Source organism: Diabrotica virgifera, chromosome 9 (assembly GCF_917563875.1).
Source record: "Diabrotica virgifera virgifera chromosome 9, PGI_DIABVI_V3a".
NCBI classification, from domain to species: Eukaryota; Metazoa; Arthropoda; class Insecta; order Coleoptera; family Chrysomelidae; genus Diabrotica; species Diabrotica virgifera.
Window position 1 is genome coordinate 8,881,805 of NC_065451.1, and position 21,310 is coordinate 8,903,114.

At 34.1% G+C, this 21,310-nt stretch overlaps 3 protein-coding genes across 4 annotated transcripts in view; 1 reads left to right on the forward strand and 2 right to left on the reverse strand.

Annotated features, from left to right (window-relative positions):
• Nucleotides 1-4,936: 4,936 nt before the first annotated feature.
• On the reverse strand, nucleotides 4,937-10,651 carry LOC114332244 (uncharacterized). Its single transcript, XM_028282003.2, has 3 exons — nucleotides 10,492-10,651; nucleotides 7,806-7,942; nucleotides 4,937-5,271 (listed from the first exon to the last, which is right to left on the reverse strand). Exons 1-3 carry the CDS (start codon nucleotides 10,553-10,555, stop codon nucleotides 4,984-4,986), a joined length of 489 nt encoding a protein of 162 aa, XP_028137804.1. The 5' UTR covers nucleotides 10,556-10,651; the 3' UTR covers nucleotides 4,937-4,983.
• A 6,430-nt stretch (nucleotides 10,652-17,081) lies between these two features.
• LOC114332243 (exosome complex component RRP42) lies at nucleotides 17,082-20,898 on the reverse strand. 2 transcript variants are annotated; one of them, XM_050661178.1, is made up of 5 exons: nucleotides 20,757-20,898; nucleotides 20,328-20,524; nucleotides 20,109-20,274; nucleotides 19,122-19,301; nucleotides 17,082-17,358 (listed from the first exon to the last, which is right to left on the reverse strand). In XM_050661178.1, exons 2-5 carry the CDS (start codon nucleotides 20,477-20,479, stop codon nucleotides 17,098-17,100), a joined length of 759 nt encoding a protein of 252 aa, XP_050517135.1. In that variant the 5' UTR covers nucleotides 20,480-20,524; nucleotides 20,757-20,898; the 3' UTR covers nucleotides 17,082-17,097. The 2 variants fall into 2 exon arrangements, with proteins under 2 accessions (XP_050517135.1, XP_028137803.1); XM_028282002.2 differs by having other exon boundaries at nucleotides 20,602-20,764.
• A 191-nt stretch (nucleotides 20,899-21,089) lies between these two features.
• The window catches only part of LOC114332242 (poly [ADP-ribose] polymerase), an 85,777-nt gene continuing 85,556 nt past the window's right edge, over nucleotides 21,090-21,310 (forward strand). The window contains exon 1 of the mRNA XM_028282000.2: nucleotides 21,090-21,310. Coding sequence (XP_028137801.2) covers nucleotides 21,194-21,310 — 117 coding nt within the window. The 5' untranslated portion in view covers nucleotides 21,090-21,193.

Below are 21,310 nucleotides of genomic sequence, written 5' to 3' on the forward strand. Positions count from 1 at the left end.
GTATGGTCTTTTTTGTGTTAAACCATTTTTCATTCATATTTGAATTCGTAAAATCAGTTACCCTGTTTGGTCTATGGTTTATATGTATGTATAGCGGTACACTTTAATTACTATTTTTGCTAATTTTATTTTGTTAATTTTTAATAACTTTTCTCAAAACGAAATAATATGGGTCATATAAATTCACATGTAAAATACAAACCAGATGCTAAGAGGGACACGGATTTACGAAACGGAATGTATCCTTAACCATATGTTTTTGGTGTGTTCAGTTTAACAAACTGAATTCCCCATAAATTAATTACCTTATCAGACCTTATGTCAATAACTCACAATTGGACATGCATTCGAAAACGTAAACTGCAGAAATGTTTCAATCTTTAAACGCCAGATCTAAATAATTGATTGCCCATCTGGTCAGATGGTAAAACACAAACAGATTAGCGTCTGTGGTTTCTTTTCAGCCACTCAGTCAGTCGGTTACAACACCCCAGAGACATCGGCCGCTCGCTGGGCCGAAACAATAACAGACCCTCTTACGCGATGTATAACCAAAACGCATTTTGTTACCAAAATAAATAAATATTTTACTGTTCGTTCGTCGTCGACAAAAAAGGCAAGAAAGATTTTTGTCGTAAATTGAACCAGTAATTCAAAAATGATTTTTAATTTGACATATCTCAGTGGCGTACTATTTTTTTCTTAAAAAAAGAATGTGTGTGTACTTTGTACGCACGTAAGAAGTTATACTTCTATTATAATATAATTTCAAGGAAATAAATATACCTACTTAACAGTTACAATACAAAAAATTAACAATAATTACCAAAAATGAACCAAAACACTGCCAAATATTAAAAAAAAAAAGAAAAAAATATGAATCGTCCGGGATTTGAACCCGCAATCTCGCGATTTTATGATCTCTGGTCTAATGCTCTACCAACAAGGCCATCAAGCCGTATGCACTTACCTTTCAGATATACATAATTATACATCACGGTGACAAGTGAAATATTTAAATAGATGTTTTATTATTTTACGCCCAAGGAAGACAAATCCAAAGACAAAATTATAATAAAAAACCTTTTAAACCACCTTTTTCAAATTGCGCATGTTGTATTATTAATATTAATGTTAATAAATGAAATATAAATATTTTGACGTTTCAGAATTTGACAATTCACTTTTAACTGCAGTGCCTTAAAAAGTTTAAAGCACTAGTGCCTTAAAGTAGCATTTTTAACGCTCCTATGGAGTCCTAAAAATTGCATTTTTAACACGTTTGTAGAAAAATATATTTAAAAACACTAATATATTCTTTCCACACCTTTTCTGGACTGATACATACATAAATTAAAACATTTTGAAGTATAACTTCAAAAATATAATATGAAAACTATTTAAAAAGGCAGTATAACTATTAACTAACCTTTGTTGTTTCTCTTCCCACAAATTTTAAAACGCAACAACCATACATAAACAAACCGTCCAAACCACAACTGCGCTACAGCTGCCATATTGGATAATTTTTGACATGTCATTTGAACATCCAATCAGAAAAAAGTTATAATGCGCATGCGCCGGGATCGTAGGTTTTAACATACAAAAATTCACCCTCCTATCGCGCGTAAAGAAGTATAACTTCAAAAAAATCAGACCATTATCCGTATGCGCACCGATGATGAATATAAAATTCTTCTGTAACCTCCAGAGGAGGTCATTTTTAACATTTGTTGTAGCTCTACACCTAATTAAAATCGTATTAGTAATATTTTCTGTTATTGTTCCAGTATAGTATTATTATATTGGATATCTTTCTTGATAATGTATTAAAAAAATGAAAAATACGCATCAAGATGTTTTATTTTTCTGCATAAAAACGGTGCACCATATGAAAAAAAGGCAAGAAAGGTTTTTTATCATAAATTAGAGGCGGAATTTAAAAATAATTTTTAATTCGAAATATCTCAGTGGCGTACTATTTTTTTTTTCTTTAAAATATTCAGACCATTACCCGTAGGCGCGCCAATGATGAATACAAAATTCTTAATTGTATGTCAAAAGATGCGCAATAACTACCTCCTAAAACTCACCAAATTTTATTTTCATAGCTTAACCGATCTTAGAGCAATAAATAAATTGGCAGTTTGAAATAAAAATTTTAACACCCCGTATCTCGGAAACGAAGTATTTGCGGACACCTTAATAGAGCAAACCGGCATTATTTTTTCATGTAGAATTAGCCCTTAAAGTTTTTCATACTTATTTACTAACACCCTGTATATGTTTCAAAAATATTTATTAGTTTTCTCATGATTCGAAAAAAATTACAAAAATATTTTGCGCCTACCCCGTTAAACAACATCTTTATATTATCTGCTGAATGTGTGTTACATATGGGGCATAAGAATTTTAGAAAGGCTAAGGTGGGACATCAGTGGCGGCTTTTTGGGGTAGGCAGGATAGGCCGGGCCTACCCAATAGTTTTAAGAGCTTTAAAATTGAAAAAGATATAAATATTTAAAAATTATTTTAAAGCATGTAAATAACTTTTAAATGTACTAAATCACTAAATACATCAACGTCCGTTAAGACAACTTTGTTATATATTATCACAGAAAGCATCGAATTGTATTCAGGCATTTTAAATATCAATAATAGGCCCGCTCGGAGCTGGCCGACCCCGCTCACATAATAGACCAGGGCGCATCTGTAAAAATATTAGTACATTTGGACGTTGAGAGGTGACTCAAATTTTTTTGCAGAAATTGCTTGAAAATAACTCAAATAATAATATTTGAGTTATCCTCCCTCTCAAAAAGGTCCGGAACATTGTTTAAATAATCAAAATGTCAAAAAATGAAGGAAAAATTCGATTTTTTTCTTCGTTTTTTGATTATAACTTTAAGAGTATTCATTTCCGAGAAAAATTGTGTTGACATAAAAGTTGTGTAATTAAATTTCCTACAATATAGAGTTAGCTAAAAATTTAAAAAATAGTCACCCTTGTTGCAAAATAGCAATAATTGGGAAAAAACTATACAAAAACAAGTATTAGTATTTTACGTTTTTCAACCATTTATGCTAAACTTAGGACTTTCAAATTTCACCCAGAAAAACTATATGATACAGTTAAACAATACTGTAAATTTCATTAAGATCGGTTCAATAGATTTTGCAAAATAAATTTTGCAATCCAGCTTTCGCAAAAAAATTCATTTTTTCAAACTGTTACAGGACTGAAAATAAAGCAGATAGCATGTTGAAATTTTTTTTGCTTATAGAAGTGTACTGTACCTGTCATTTTCAATTTGCAAAACTAAAATCGATTAACCACCACGGCGTCAGGAATTTTTTTAAATAAACATTAATTATTGGTGTTGCGCGCAGGACACCGGATAGTTTGCTCTGATTGGGCATTCCAATGGCCTTTGATAATTATTCATACATTTCAATTTTTATTACATTTCGATATAAATAAATAAATTTGTTTATTGCAAAATAAAAACACATACTCTATCCTTTGAAATAACACTTTTTTTAGTAAAAACTTTCTTTGTTCATATATTTTAACTTGAAAATAAAAGTTTATTATTTTTAAACATATACAACTGTTTAAACAATATTTCACAAACAATAATAAAATTAGTTTGATTTTTGTGGAATTAAAATATTAAAATACAACAAAATATAGAGTAAGAAAATAATTTATTAGATGAAGATTGGAAGAAATTTTGGTGGAAATCAACTTCATGTGAATCGAACACCGCTGTCCTGCGCGTAGCACTAATAATTAATGTCTATTTAAAAAAATTCCTGACGCCGTGGTAGTTAATCGATTTTAATTTTTCAAATTGCAAATGAAAGGTACAGTACACTTCTATACGCAAAAAAAATTCAATTTGCTATCTGCTTTATTTTGAGTCCTGTAACATTTTGAAAAAATGAATTGTTTTTGCGAAAGCTGGATTGCAAAATTTATTTTGCAAAATCTGTTGAACTGATCTTAATGAAATTTACAGTATTGTTTTACTGTATCATAAAGTTCTTCTGGGTGAAATATGAAGGTCACAAGTGTAGCATAAATGGTTGAAAAACGTAAAATGCAAATACTTGTCTTTGTATGGTTTTTTTTCGCAATTATTGCTATTTTGCAACAAGGGTGACTATTTTTTCAACTTTTAGCTAATTCTGTATTGTAGGAAATTTAATTATGCAACTTTTATGTCAGTAAATTGTTTCTGGGAAATGAACACTTTTAAAGTTATAATCAAAAAACGAAGACAAAAATCGAATTTTTCCTTCATTTTTTGACATTTTAATTATTTAAACAATGTTCCGGACCTTTTTGAGAGGGAGGATAACTCAAATATTATTATTTGAGTTATTTTCAATCAATTTCTGCAAAAAAATTTGAGTCACCTCTCAACGTCCATCTCAAAACAGATGGGCCCTGGACTATAAGATCCCCGTACAAAAAGCGTTTGAAGTTAAGCAGCTTGCCGGAGAATGATTTTTATATTGTCGTGTTATGCTTGGTGTATAGGCCCGATTGAAACGGGCCTTCGCCAAGCGTCGTTGCCACTTGTAACATAATTATCGAATTGTAACTGACAAATTTGCACAAAGCAAAGAGAGAAGAATAAACCTGCTCTATAAATAATAAAATATGTAAACAATTTGTATATTTTAGTTCATAATTTTATTTAGTTTTAAAAATAAATTAAATGTAAATCTGTTACAGTTACCTTCTAAGTATTTTTATACATAAAAATAAATTTTTATTTGCATATTATGTATTATGCCTAGCTATTTGTAATTTGCTGTCGTGGCCTACCCAAAATTTTACCCCACCAGCCGCCACTGTGGGACATGGAACAAAAATGCTCTAACCCTTTAATGCTAGTCCTCCAGATGTATGTAATCAAACAAAATGTTTGCATAAATAATAAGCCTACTTTATTAACATTAAATCCCTCTAAATTATCTTACAAAACACAGCACGACAAACAACACTACATTGACACTTAAAAATACTTTAACTTTGCCGGCATTATTTGAACCAGTTCCAGGAACGTAAATAGTTCCTTTATCTCCAAACGCTCCTTCTTCTCCAGAGCTTTCGTCAGTGTGACCGTTACCTCCGTTGCACAAATCTGACTTACAGGCCCTAAAGTATATCCTATGTGTAGCATCTTCAATGATTTTATTTGAATATGTTGGTTTGTCGAGGCAAGTTCTTGTTATCGATTGGAGCTTGCCCCTAGGATCCTGCAAAATAAACAGTGTTTTAGTATAATCTAATAAGAGAAATGTTAGTATTGTGAGTATAGTCGAACCCGCTTATTTTAATACCCGTTATATGAATATCCCGGTTTATGGAATATAAAGTTGAGGTCACGAAACGTTTACAATACTTTGTTATGAGTACCAATTCGACCCTTCGCCGAAACATCCACAGGTCATACTTTTACTAAATGATGCTTTGGAGAAGAAGCTGCACATTAACAATAATGGACAAAGTGAGAAATGAACAAATTAGAGAACTTATGAATGTAAAGGAGACGAAAATTAATGTCTGGTATGGACATATGCAAAGAATGGACGAGACAAGAATACCTTGTAGTGGAAATGAAAACCACGTAGAAGAAGGAAAAGAGGACGTCCTAGATTACGGAACAGAAAAATAAAAATAGCAATGGCAAAAAGAGACATCACTCAAGAAAACATACGAAAAGAAGAAATGGGGATGTGGTAAATGGCCAACAGTAGGTGTTCTCCATCATACAACATTCACATATCCACCAGAAACCTTTTTATTATTGAGTGCTCACCACAGAACTTCTCGAGTTATCCTATTTGTAGCTCTTCTCAAGGTTAGTAAGTCCTATATGAGTGTTAATCCATATAGTTTTTCAACAGGTGCCTTAAATCAACCTAGCCACATGATAATCTATCTAACCCTTATAATCACTGACATGGATGTTTCAGTACCGTTGCCTATTGTCCTTTGTTTTCAATATAAATTTGTCTTATATCATTGTATTTTTACGATAGAAAACATCTACCAGAACAACACAATAAAAGTAAAAGTGGAAGATGAACTGACTGACCCAATTGAAGCCGGCAATGGGATAAGACAGGAGGATTCCTAGAGTCCTTTATTGTTCAACTTGATCATGGACGAAATAATAAAAAGGTAAGAACTAGAAAAGGATACCAAATGGGAGAAAAACAACTTAAAATAGTCTGCTATGCGGACGATGCAATACTAATCTCTCACAGTGAAGATGATTTACAACGTATGCTGCACCAATTCAACATAATCGCCAGAAAATTTAACAAGTTAATTTCCTCACAAAAGACAAAATGCATGGTTATAACAGCAGATCCAATAAGATGTAAATTGGAGCTGGAAAGTCAGATAATAGAACAAGTGATGGAGTTTAAATACCTGGGCATCACACTATCTAGCTACGGAAGACTCGAAACAGAAGTGGAAGATCAAGTGAATAGAGCAAACAGAGCCGCAGGTTTCCTGAATGACACAATATAAAGAAATAAAAATATCGGAAAAGAAATGAAAGGCAGAATTTACAAAACAGTCATCAGACCGATGACATACGCGGCAGAAACCCGACCCGACACAGAGAGGACAAAAAGATTGCTCGAAACAGCGGAGATGAAAACCCTTCGAAAAATCGATGGTAAGACTATGGGACAGAGCTAGAAGTACAGATATACGACGGAGATGCAAGGCGGATAACATTAATAACTGGGTAAGAAACAGAAGAATAGAATGGAATTACCACATAAGCCGAATGGCAACAAATAGGGTAGTCAGGATAGCGAGAGACGGTTCCCCAATAGGAAGACGATCAGTGGGAAGACCAAGAAAACGATGGTACTACAACTTACTGGAGGCACATTGAAAAAACAGACAGAGTCATGTCTATACAAAAAGAAGAAGAGAAGAAGATCATTGTATTTGTGTTTTACTGTTCGAGCCATTTAAATATTGCATTAATTTTGGTTGTCTGTTTGATGCACACCCTGTATTCAGAGACCGTTGGATTAAGAGGATTAAAACACTTTAATTATTATTTTCGTTGTTAAATCCATTAGAAATATACTGTTTTCGTTATTCATTTTTGTGTGACCTTTTTATACTATCTTAGAGCTGATTTAGATAAATAGAGGTTTTTTTAATAGAGACTTTTGTTTACTTTCGAACCCGGGGTAGGTGTTGACGACGTGTAGTTTTCAAGCCATGCCACACATTTACATCAACCACGGAATGATTGTTCACACTACTGTAGAATAAAATATAGCTCCAAATAAAATACACATTATTTTTCCAAGAAAATTATGAATGCATGCATAGCATAATATTAAAAAATGGTGGAGGTTCTTACAAAATCCTTTATAAACTGAATTACAAAAAAAACTTGAGTATTGGTAACTAAAAAATAGTAAAATAATGTTGATATCAGTTAGATACAACAACTGGATGAACGTGATGCCATACTAAAAGCGAAAGAATACACTGAACTGTTTTTAACTATAGAAATGTAAACACTGAAGTACGTGATACGGCAAGCAAACTTTACGTCAACGTAGCTCAAAGACTAAACCATAATAAAATTGCATCAGTTAAGAGCAGGTATAATTGCATACCACTTAAAGATACACAGATTGTGTTCTAGGAATCTTTTATAGAACACGTTTTACAACAAAATATAAGTTCGGTGCGGTATGGCATGCCGCATGTCAGTGATTTGTGGTTAAGGGTTAATAAAACTCACCTTGTAATCCTGTCTCACCACATAGCAGTATTTTTTGTCGCATTCTAGTATATCGGTGTCTTTTGATCCAGGATTATCTAAACAGTGTGTATCTGCGTCATCCTCAGTCGTAGAGCACGCATAACATTTGAGAAAAGCTGAAAACAATAATTACATCTGATTAAAACAAATTTGCTTACCGATATGAAAAATTTACAAAACAGTTTGTGATAGATGACAAAAATATCTTTAAAATGTTATAGAAGATAAAGCAGTGTGGAATGAGATAATCGAAAAGGTATTGTAAAAATAGATCACCAAATAAACCAGAGCAGATACTTGGTAAACATATCTGCAAAACTTTAAGTAGCTATTTCTTCTTTATTAAGTACCATCTCTCAATCGGAGGTTGAATATCACCATCACTATCTTTACTCTACCTAAAGCTGCTCTGAGTTCTATAGCAACTGCGTTTAAACCAGTCCCTTAAATGCTTCAACCATGACACTCTCGTTCTTCCTCTGTTCCTTCCTCCTCTTATTTTTCCCTGTATTATAATAATCAGTCTTAGCATTTCATATCACTGTCCCCTCCCGTTACGTGTCCCAGATATTGCAACTTTCTTATTTTTTATTCTGTTTATTATTTCGTATTCTTTGTCCAATTCTCGCAATACTTACTTTTCTTCTGTGTCCATGCTATCCTAAGCATCCTTCTGTAACACCACATTTCAAATGACTCTAGTTTACTTATGTGTTCTTTCTTCAATGTCCAGCTTTCATGTCCATATTGCAGTATCAAGAACACACGTGTTATCTCATAGCTCTTACTCTCAGTTCTAATCTAAGGTCTTTGTTGCAGAGAATTGTTTTCACGTTTACAAACGCATTTCTTGCTATTTCTATCCTGATACTTATTTCTGTTGTTTGATTTGTTCTTTTATCGGTATATTTCCAAATGTATATTTTGTATATATATTTCTTAATTGAATCGTTTATTTCAGAAAGAGGTCAAACTGGTCAAGTCACAAGTATCTACTTTTGAGAAAATCAAGTTTACACACTGTTTACATTCAACAATCACTTTATATAAAATAAAAATTCTACCTAACAACCTGGAGTATTTGTCAAAAAGTGTTGTATTTTTTAAAAATGTATCTTGTTAATTTGTTTAAGAAAAAAAAATTAATTTTTTGCACTCATTTTGTCAAGATTTGTCACTTGACCCCTTTTAGTCCTGTCGCCAGGGGGGGTACAACGGCCTTCTTAATTCAGATGGACTTACCCAAGTTTTTTTTATGTATTTTGACCCGTAGAACACGAATTTTTTGGGTAACAGTTGGTCCGGATGTCGATAAGATTGTTATAAACAAAGAAGTTGAGGAATTACATAACAGCGATTTCTCGCAAAACAAAACATTTTTTTGTATTTTTTGGGTCATTCTAACCAAAAAATGTTCCTACAAGTTTTTTCGTAGGATGCATAGTTTTCGAGATAAACGCGGCGGAACTTTCAAAAAATCGAAAAATTGCAATTTTTGAACCCGAATATCGTTTGAATAAAAAATAAAATAGCAATTCTGCTTACCGCCTTTAAAAGTTTAAGTCAAATTATATCTGTTTTGAATATTTGCATTGCTAAAAATTTATTTTTTGATTGTTAAAAAAAGCTATAAACACATAGTGTTTCCCGTGCCTAATACATGCGTTTTAATGCATGCTACTTAGAAATAGCCCCGCTTGCACTTTTACCTCCTCTACGTACTCGTTCGATTTTAAATGAGAAATCATTGAAACATCACTCAAGCACTAGGTGTTTATAGCTTTGTTTTAACAATAAAATAATACATTTTTAGCAATACAAATAATTAAAACCGATATAATTTGACTTGAACTTTCAAATGCGGTAAGCAGAATTGCTATTTTATTTTTTAATCAAAAGTTTTTCGGGTTCAAAAATTCCAATTTTTCGATTTTTTGAAAGTTCAACCGCGTTTCTCTCGAAAACTATGCATCTTACGAAAAAATTTGTAGGAACATTTTTTGGTTAGAATGGCCCAAAAAATACAAAAAAATGTTTTGTTTTGCGAGAAATCGTTGATATGTGATTCCTCAACTTCTTGGTTTATAACAATCTTATCGACATCCGGATCAACTGTTACCCAAAAAATTCGTGTTCTACAGGTCAAAATACATAAAAAAAACTTGGGTAAGTCCATCTGAATACAGGAGGCCGTTGTACCCCCCCTGGCGACAGGACTATTTCTGAAATAAACGATTCAATTATTATGTATTTGGTCTTTTTTATGTTTATTTTTAGTCCATATTTTTCACAGTAACTGTTTGTTTTGTTTAGTAGTAATTGGAGTTGTTCAGCAGAGCTTACTATAATCACGGTGTCATCTGCATATCTTATGTTGTTAATAAATCTTCCGTTAATAATTATTCCTTTTTGAGATACATAGTACCTAATGCTTCTTTAAAAATGGCTCTATATACATTAAATAGTAATGAAGACATAATACATCCCTGACTAATTCCTCTCCTGATTTCAATTTCTGGACTGGGTTCGTTATCTATTACAATTTGTGCTCTTTGATTCCAATAAAGGTTTGTTATTATTCGTAAGTCCCTTTTGTCTATGTTTTCTCTATAAGCAGGTGCAGTTATCTTGAAATATGCTGAAAGTAATGTAATGATTCACTTACCTGTCGATTTGTTGACACAAAACACTAATATGCTAAACAAAATAACGTAAGACTTAAGATTCATTTTTATTGGGAATATTATTCTAAACGTAGTAATATTAATGATGTATGTATCAATTGTAATATTTTTAAAAACAATCACTTATAAATCTTAGTAATCACTGATAAGTACTTATCAATGAAAGATATATTTTTATCAGTACTTACTAATTTCGTAGAGATTTCACAAAAGAATTTATTTTTGTTTATTAGGAATACTTCTTGATAAAAGCCTCCAGGAAATTGTGTAAACTTCCTGTGCCTCTTTTGTGCAAGCTCTACCTAATTATACTCTAGTCGTAATTCTTCATTCTTTACGAGATTTAAATTTTTAAAAATCTTTTAGTCCATCGCTCATTTTGCGTTTTGTTATCTTCTTTTTAGGGTGCCTGTCCGTTCCAAACGTTGGCCATCATCATCATTCTGGCTATGATGATTTTGTTGGTTGCTATACGGAATAGTTGTGTTGAGGTTTTCTATAGCATGCTCTCAGGTTAGCAAGCCAGGATATTCTTCTCCGTCCTGGTGCCCTTTTTCCTTCAATTTTACCTTGCAAAATGCATTGGAGTAGCTCGTATCTGTCTTGATTTGTCCCCTGTTCAGAGGTAGCATGAATGACATAAGACACCACAATAAAGAGCAGATACAACAAACAATCAAACAAAGTAAAAGCATGAAAAAAATTCTGGAAAAAAATCTATGAAGCTACAAAGCTGAAAAACATAAAAGGTGAAACATCTAACAGAAATGAAATCATCACCAGAAATGAAATCCTTACAAGAGTCTGAACAAAGAGAAGAACAGTAGAACGCAAAAGAGAAGAACAAAGGGGAAACGAGGACATAAGCGAAACAACGTAAAAGAATAGTAGTGAAAAGGAAACAGGATAGAGTAATGATGAGAGTGAATACACGACCAATATTAATGGATGAAGGAAAAGAAAATCGCACGGAGAGAAAGACATAGGGACTAGTGGAAATAAGAATGAAAGTAAACGGAGTTAAAAAGAAGCGAAACAGAGAAGGGAATGCCAACAATGAAGAGATTCATCTAGGAGTTAGTAAATGTAACAAAGGTGGAGGCAAAAGAAATAGAGAGTTAATGTATACATAGAAAGGGGAGAGTATAAGAAGATGCGTGACAACAACAAGGGCGCAAACAAAAATAATTGGGGAAAAACTATGAGGTCGAGGGTTGGGGTAACATTAGAAACACAGGTAGAAGTAAATGGCGAAGAGGACCCAGAAGTACAAAGAAGAAGAATGGAGGAATTACATAATAAAATTGAGACTGCAGAACTCACCGAGGAAATAATTGAAGTATTAGACAAGAATGACCAGAGGAGGCTTATAAAAAGGTCAGCCATCTGCAAAAAAGAAATTTTGGAGGCACCGGACGATGTGGCAATCCGGGTAACAGAGGATGCCGCTGACGTAAGAGTGAAGGGGGAATTTAGTACAAGGTACTCAGATCTTCCCGGATTATATGTGGAAGAAGATGAAAACGGAGGAATTGGAACTATGTCCCAAATAACATGTATAGTGGAGGAAAATAGGAGAGCGAGGACAACAAAAAAATTTGTTCACAAGCCGAAACAGGGGAGAGGACAACCAATAGCCGTCAACTTCCGTCAAAAGCCAGGAAGAAATTCGACCGTATGGAAGAAATGGACAGAGAAATGATAGGGTATTCTATATATTATATAAATATATAATTGATGGATTCGACCGTTACATTCAACAATAGAAAAACAGACACTTCTACATACGCACTTCACCTTCTAGATCATAATCATTCTTTCAATGAAGAGTTTAAAATTCTACATATTCAAAATAAAGGCCTTAAGCTATCTTTTTTAGAATCTATGGAAATTAATAAACTGAAAAATACAGATATAATTCTGAATGACCAACTCGAGACAAACAGCTCCCCACTCCTTAACCTCTTCAGTTGAAGATTAAAAAGGCAAACACATTGTAAACTATATTACTTGAGAAAGGCACTCCGCCGAAACAGCTGTAGTCACTTAGATATAATAAATTTTGTGGAAGTATAGAAAACAAACGTTTTCAGTTTTTTATTGTTATATAAATATATATTATATAAATAATATAAATATTCTACAGCAAGAGGAAAGTAAAAAAAACGATAACTACGACGATGGAAAGAGTATATCGAGGAACTATTTCATGACCAGAGAGAAGCTAGTACATCCGTAGATAGCCAAACGGGAGATGTAGGCCCAGAGATAACCAAATCAGAGATTAGTCAGGCAATAAATTCTATGAAAACCAATAAATGTGCTGGTCCAGATGAATTGCCTAGCGAGCTGATAAAGTTGGTCAACGAGAAAAACCTGGACATAATAGTAGAACTGTTCAACGCTATCTATACTACAGGAATCATCCCTAGAGAAATGTTGACATCAGAATTTGTGTGTTTGCCAAAGAAAGTGAATGCAAAAGAATGCAGTGACTACCGAACCATAAGCTTAATGTCACATACCTTGAAAATTCTATTGAAAATTATCCACGCCAGAATACACTCAAAACTGGAGCTGGATATTAGTGACACTCAATAAGGGTTCCGCAATGGTATGGGTACCACAGAGGCATTATTCTCCTTCAACGTGCTGACACAGAGATGTTTGGATGTTAACCATCCTCTTTACGTCTGTTTTATAGACTATAAAAAAGCGTTTGATAAAGTAAAACATGATCGACTCATAGAAATCCTAAAAAATAAAAACCTAGATGAAAGAGATTTAAGACTAATGACACACCTCTATTACAATCAGCGAGCAATAGTAAGAATTGAAAAAGAAACATCTGAAGAAATGGAATTAAAGAGAGGAGTCAGGCAAGGCTGCATACTATCACCTCTATTATTTAACGCTTATTCTGAAGAGGTAATGCGAGAAACTCTAGAAGATGAAACAGTCGGCATAAGAGTAAATGGAGTTAACAACATCAGATATGCAGATGATACAGTAAGAATAGCCGATAGTTTACAAGACCTGCAAAGACTCATGAGTAAAATAGTAAGGTGTAGTAGGGAGTACGGACTCTCTCTTAATATCAAAAAGACGAAGTTTATGAAAATTAGTAAAAACAACCATAATACTAACGAAATCTTGATAGTAGAGGGCCAGCAGATCGAAAGAGTAAAAAAGTACACTTACCTAGGAACACTTATAACAGAAAATAATGACTACACTGCAGAAATAAAAGTCAGAATCGAAAAAGCACGTTCTAATTTTATAAAAATGAAAAAGGTCCTATGTAGCAAAGATTTAACATTAGCTCTTAAGGTACGCCTAACAAAATGTTACGTCTACAGTGTACTACACTATGGAGTGGAATCATGGACGTTAAATGTAGAGATAATGAGACGACTTAACGCCTTTGGAATGTGGACCTATAGAAGAATTATGAGGGTTTTCTGGGTAGATAGAGTTACGAACAATGAAGTACTGAGGAGAATAGGTAAAGAGAAGGAAGTTGAACTTACAATTAAAGAAAATAAGCTACAGTATCTCGAACATGTGATGCGGGGCGAGAAGTATGGTCCTACGACTCATAATGCAGGGAAAGATAGATGGCAGAAGAAGCATCGGAAGAAGACGAATTTCATGGTTGAAGAACCTGAGAGAGTGGTCTGGATGCAGCTCGAAACAACTATTTAGAGCTACTGCCTCAAAAATTAAAATAGCTATGATGATTGCCAACCTCCGTAGCGGAGATGGCACCTGAAGAAGAAGACGAAAGTACATAACGGCAAAGATATACTGCAAAGCGTGTAAAGAAAGTCAAATAATAGCCAGAAAATAGAAAAATATAGTAATCATCACAAAACCGAAAGATGTTAGGTATGATGAACTTGTACATGAGTTAAGGGAAGAGCCAGGAGGAAGAAATGTCATACTAAAGGTCAGAAAAACCAGACAAGGTGTGGTTCTGGAATTAGATGGAGGCAGGAAAATGGCGGAGCAAGTCAAGAATTTAGTAGCATCAAGAAAAGGATGCGCAATAAGTGTGGTGGCAAAAGACAGAATAATGAAGAAAGGGTTGACGCTGGTGGATATGGTGGCCTAACCACAGAAGAGACCCTCCAATCGATTGAGAAGTTTGCTTTGCTGATAGGGAAGAAGCATGTGAAACAGGGGAAAAAGTAGAATTTATTCTGTGGAGGTGGATGAGGACATAGCTAGAAGACTTATAGTGACAGAAAGAATAAAGATCAGGATGGTCCACGTCACAGTAAAAGAGAGGTGAAGATAGTACGATGTTATAAATGCCAAGCACATGACCATATAGCAAGAAACTGTAAGAGGGAAGCTAAAGGGAATGATGGGCATAAGGAAATAGAGAGAAATGACAATCCCAGTGTCAGAGCAACACTGTACAGTGCTTCAACCATGACAAGGAAGGTCATACATCTACTTGGTGTCCCAAATTCAGGGGAATTACCAGAAGAGCGAGAGCGAAGGTGGAAGTGTTGGAGGTTACTGAGCGATAAAATGACGAATAGGCTTGAAAGAGAATGCATGTTAATAGTGTTGTAAACAAATGTGGGGACAGCTATGCTAGCTCACAACCTCGTTGTGAGAGCGAGAAGAAAAAAAAGACAGGAAGGGGCAGGCCTGCTGAAGATTCTGCACCGAGAACTTACGAGGTCTTTAATACAAATTACTTTGAGGTCCGTCTTTTTTTACTGTTATTTTTTAAATTTCCCTATTGTCATACAGTCCATTAGTAAAGCTCACTGAGTTAGGAGTTTCGTATACATACTAACATTTGGTGTGCCCAATTCTTCAAGAAACGCTCAGAAAAGACTGAGGGTATATAATATTGATATGCATGAGGGATTTAGGATGATAGAAATGTCATTTATGGAAGGAAAAATATAAATATAACTAAAATATATTCTTAGGTGTAAGCAGTGCTGTTTTTGTAACAATATAGGTTCCGGTACGCAATGTTCCGGGGGATAAAATCCTTTGCACAAAATCCTAGTTTACATGTTTTATTGCGTAATTTTCCAAATAAATGCATAATTTTGCAAATTTTGCAAATTTTTCAGTTCATAAAACTGTCCAAAGCTTGAAGAAGTTTTTGTCGTAATTATCTTCTCTGTCTCTTTCCTTACTGTTGTGTGCAATGCTGAGTGCCGTCCCCGAAGCAGCCACGAATTCACGTATTTCGAGGGTTCAAAGCGAGTAAGAGGTGGGCCGTTTAACTTCACAAACATTAATGAAGAAACAGTTTTTGTGAGTAGGGAACCTCTGCCATTAGTGATGATCAGGTTCATTTGGAAAAATTCCCTTTCACACTCACTGTAAGATATTGGAATTATCTTTAAAGCTATTGCCAAAGGTAGCAAGTTTTCTGGGTAGGGATTGTTCTCATAATTTCCCCCCAAATTTGTACAATTGTCAAAAACATATTCTCTGAAAAATTTAATTGCCTGTCGTTTGTTCACTTGTAGGCGAACTTCGAGCGTTTCAATGTCTTTTCCCCAAAAGTATTGTCTTTAATGCTTTTGGTCCAAGTGCTTTTGTCAACTATGCGGGCAGAATTGGCCAACGCTGCATCTTCCCCATTGAGCCTCCTCTTTTCGATTGATTGAGCAAGGTAGTTATAAAACACAACAACATTGATTGAATCTTCTTTAGATTTCACATACAGTTCGATTCCCATAAAACTTTTGTTGTTGACAGCTGTCTCAAGCTGCGCATAAAACATCCCAGGACTGTCTTTTCGAGAAACAAACATGTTCATCAAAATTTAAAGTTTCTTGTTAGCTCGAAATAGGTCAACGTCTCGATATTAAAGTTCCTCACTTACGTCAGACAGTTTTTGCAGTGCCTGGCACATCAGTCCCAAATCCAAAACGAAACACATTGATGTCAGCTTCCTGTGCAGGCCTTCGTATTTGCATCTTTCCAAAGGATCACGCGTCTGGTCTTCTTTGGCTGCTACAAAATGGTTGGCTAACACCTCATAATTTTTCCAAAACGGTCGAAACTGTGCCAAAACTTAATGTGACCCACCGCGTGTCCAACACTCTACCGATTTTTAACAGTTGTACACCATGTTCATCGGCACACACGTTCAGCTCCCGGCTGTTCTTAGGCGAGACGTGATACAGTACCTACGTAAAGTTTGTCTACGAATCCCTTGAACCGGTTTATATTTGCCATTTTATTTATCACCTCACTCACACACAACCCAAGCCTATGATTACAGCAATGTCAAATAACAATAGACGGAAACTTCTCTTTCAGCAGTGCATCAACTCCAGACTTTCCTACAAGCATCATCATTGCTCCATCACATGCCAAAGCAACAAGTCTATTTTTTAAAACTTGTATAGTTGCCAATTACACAGTTGCTAGTTATACATCGCTTTAATCGCATAATGGCTCACCCAAAAGTTACGAAATATTTTGTTGCTTTTTTTGTCCCAAGAGGTGCCGGTACGGCGTACCGGTGCGTACGGTCACAAAAACAGCACTGGGTGTAAGCAAGAAATAACAAAAAACGAAAATATATACAGATAATAGATTTATTTAAGAAATCCAATATCCTGATCCGACTTGATTTCTGCTAAAGTCCCCCTCAAAGCTTCATCCAATCTTTGCGCTACACTCAAGCCTAACTGCAAACTTTCAATGAGGGTTGTGGGATGTAACGATCCTGTTCCTGTTTGATAAACTGTGCTAAATTTATCTCCAGAGACAGCTACTACCACTGAACCAACTGAACATTGCTCTTCGGCTGCATTGGGGTCCACTATGCACTTTTCTCCAATCTTACAAACTGTCACCTTCAAAAAAAAACATTTTAAAAGTAAACAAAGAAACACATCTCTGACACTTGGTCAAGAAGCCCATTATAAAATTATAGTCAAGGATCTCAGGCCTATTTTCACCATTTACTACTAACAAGCTAATTTTCGTGAGTATCTTCATTTTGACGAGACGCCCAACTTTTTTGCTTACAACAATTTCTGTATGTGGTAGATAACAAGGATAGCAGGCACAGTCAAGTTGGGTTAGACAAAAAACAGGCCTAACCTTGCATGTAGAGCTCCCTCAAATTTTATTTTTCTGATCTTTAGGGAGGGTCAATAGTAGTGTAAATTTAAAATCTTGACTGAATTCCGCCGTTGCGTTAGCAGTCATTTTGATTGTTTTTTTAACGTTTTTGTTCAATATCTTCACCATTTTCAACTTCTCAACAAAAAGTATGAGAACTAAAATTGTTGAAAATGTGATTTTCTAAATTTCTTTCATTACAATTTTTTTCATGCGGTCGATATTTTCAGAGTTATGGGGGAAAATAATAACTGTCATTATTTTCCGCTATTTCAAAATGGCGGATATTGAGCAAAAACGGTTCCTGTTTAAAATCAAAATGATGGCTAACGCAACGGCGGAATTCAGTCGAGATTTTAAATTTACACTATACTATTGACCCTCCCTAAAGATTAGAAAAATAAAATTTGGGGCAGCTCAACATGCAAGGTTAGGCCTGTTATTCATCTATCCCGACTGGATTATCCCTGCTATCTTTGTTATCTACCACATACGGAAATTGTTGTAAGGAAAAAAGTTGGGTGTCTCGTCAAAATGAAGCTACTCAAGAAAAATTAGCTTGTTAGTAGTAAATGGTAAATATAGGCCTGGGATACCTGACTATTATAATCATTTAAATATTCTGCTAGAGATGATATTCTAAAATACCAGCAGCACATGAAATAAAATCCATCAGTTAACTGATGGAACAAAAGTGGCATTTGCAAAAGTTTGTAAAAATATTCTGGGTCTATAAATGGTCTCAAGGATAAACTGAGTTATGGTTCTGATATATATTTACAGTTTATCTAAACCTTTACACCCATTATTTAATTTATCTTTGAGACTACACATCTAGTAAGTGCCGTAACAGTTATATAAATCCAGTATTTAAAAATGGTGATAGAGACAACATAAAAGTTATAGGCCTGTTGTTACGTTTTCTGCCACCCCTGAACTTTTTAAACTAATATCTCACTTGGCATTGTAGAAATCTCTTGATGAATGAGCAACATTTAGGCAGGGTAAATCTGTGTCTACAAATCTTGTTTTGTATCATGGCTATATTGTCAGGGCTTTTGAGGATGGATACCAAATGGAATAATTTATACTGATTTCTCGAAGGCCTTTGATACAGTAATGCATTCTTTTTATAAACAGTTTTCCATGGTTAGAAAAATAGTTCAGTTTGTTTTTATAAAGGGTCCACTCTTGATTCCTATCTTGGTTAGTTCTTGTCCTCTAGTTAGTCCTCTTCTGTTTAACTTGTTTATTAATATTATTTTTGAGTAATAAAGTTTTGTCAATTTTTCCAAGCCAAGCTATACTTCAAATTTTCAAACCTATCTGACTGTCGAAGGATCCAAGTATGGATAAGTGAGGATTCTTGTACTTTGCATTTACAAAGTTTTTGCATGAATTTTTATATCTTACACATTTCTGATAATAGTAATTATGAGACCAAAAATAATCCATAGATTTAAAAAAATGACATATTTGGATACTAACTTACCATAATAGGTGCATTTTGGACATCCAGTCTCTTGCAATCATACAGTTCATCCGAGACATTAATTTCAACATTATTACCATCAATATTAACATTTTTAACAAGGGGAACCTGTGTATTCCAAAGTGCAGCCTTGACTGCTAGTGAAACAGCATCAAACAAGTTACCTCCACATTCCAAAATCTGTAAATAATATAATTACAGTAAAACCTCGACAGAACTGACCTCTATTTAACGGACTTCGGATATAACGGACAAAAAATCCGATCGAATGAGCAAAAAAATTTATATTCAAAAAAATATGAAAAATCGAATTCTGGAAGAAAAATTAGCAAGGAAAGGATCTCGGCACTAGTTTGTACTCAAGCCGATGGATTGCATGGATTGACTGTTTTAATTATTGGCAAATCTCGTAAATTTATGTAGAGTTGTCAAAGATATAATGCATCATCTGCCCGTTTCATATTATCGCTCTAATAAGGCATGGTTCACCACAGATATTTTAAAAAATTGGTTTTTTTAAAGAATTTGTAACTGCAGTGAGAAAATTTCAAGAGAAAAAACTGGAAATACCACCGAAAGATGTGAATTGTTTATCGATTTTAGACAACACTCCTGCTTATCCCCCTGAAGATATTCATCATTCAGAAGATGGTAACTTTAACTGAATCGTTTTTAAAAAAAAATTCATAGTTTATTCAACGCATGGATCAATGAATAATTTTGGCAACCAAACGAGTATATTGTAGAAAGTTTTGAGATGAAGTCAAGAATTAAAAAAGTAGCAAATAAAACTTAATTCCTCTCTTAACTTAAAGATTTGTACACTGTATCTAAAGTACTACGGCACATATTTTCAAAAAAAAAAAATTTTTATTGATTTTAAACCTATTTTTATATAATGGACTTTTGGCTTTAACGGACATACCGTCCCCCCAATTAGTCCGTTATATCGAGAAAAGAAAGTAGAACAGAAATTCAAATTCTTACCAAAATATCTACATATATCTTCCAGCACTTCCTTCCATTCAAAATACAAAGCTTCTTCAAATCGAATGCCAGCGGAGAAGAGTACGCTGAACTTAAAGTGTTTGAGATAGCTATAGCAAGATCTTCACCACCTCTGCCTTCAAAATCTGGTGTAGCATTTGCAGAACTAAAAATACCACAATAAGTAATTTATTAAATTGTCAGAATATGATAAATTACCAATCAACGAAGAATTCCAGCTTTCCTAAGTTAGGTGTTTCCGGAAAAGGTACATCAACTTCAATCTTAACAGCTACCAGAACATCAGTATTTGCTAGTCTCAGCCTTGCTGAACCAAATGCGTGAGAGACAATGTCAGTTTCTAATTCCATAGGTCTGTAATCCTCTCGTTCTCTTCCATCTACTCTAAAATTTTCCTGAAAATGTACATTTTAGAATTTTAGCAGATAATGATTAGAACAAATATTTGTTGATTAGAAGAATAATTACTTACCTCTACTCCATGTAGCACAAACGTTTTTTCAGCCTCGCAGAGAGACATAATTAGAAAATAAATAAATTAAATTAAATTTTTAAAAACAGACGTTTTTTGATACCTAACCTATAATAAACCATAAACCAAAACAACATCTCTTCTTCCAATCATACCTGACGATCCTCAGTTGGGTATTGTTGTTGTAGCTGAATAATCCTGAGAAATTAAATTTGAAACCTGCTGAAATAATATTCTCATTCAATTAAAATTTAAATATTTTTAGAACAGCACTTTCTCTAAGTGGTTTTTTTAGAAAAGTTTTTAATACACTATCAAAAGAATGCATATTTATAACTAAGAAAATAGCAAAGAAATACTTTCATAGGCCCTCTACTCACTGTTGCCAAATTTAAATTTCTTGGACTTGTGAACATTTTGTGCTTTACCGTTGGTAGTACTTTATCCACTGAAAGCCCGGGAAAATTTGACATTTTCGACATTTGACATAAAGTCATACAAGTCGGTGCTCGTTGAGTCTGCCGGTGTTTGTTTATCTGTTTTTTTTTATAATCAAATTGAACGTTGTAAGACTCATTTTTCTAATTCAAAAATGAGCAAAACTGATCTACCGTATCTGGCAGAATATGCCAAAAGTGGTCGTGCCAGCTGCAAAGGCTGCAGGACCCCAATAGGACAGGGGACTTTGCGTCTTGCTGTTATGGTCCAG

Coding starts and splice junctions, on each gene's coding strand:
- LOC114332244 (XM_028282003.2), bottom strand. CDS start 10,555: ATGAATCTTAAGTCTTACGTTATTTTGTTTAGCATATTAGTGTTTTGT. Junction 7,943..10,491: donor TTGTGTCAACAAATCGACAG/GTAAGTGAATCA, acceptor TATTGTTTTCAG/CTTTTCTCAAATGTTATGCG. Junction 5,272..7,805: donor TGGTGAGACAGGATTACAAG/GTGAGTTTTATT, acceptor TTTATTTTGCAG/GATCCTAGGGGCAAGCTCCA.
- LOC114332243 (XM_028282002.2), bottom strand. CDS start 20,649: ATGTCTCTCTGCGAGGCTGAAAAAACGTTTGTGCTACATGGAGTAGAG. Junction 20,275..20,327: donor CTGGAATTCTTCGTTGATTG/GTAATTTATCAT, acceptor TGGTATTTTTAG/TTCTGCAAATGCTACACCAG. Junction 17,359..19,121: donor TCCAAAATGCACCTATTATG/GTAAGTTAGTAT, acceptor TTTTTTTTGAAG/GTGACAGTTTGTAAGATTGG.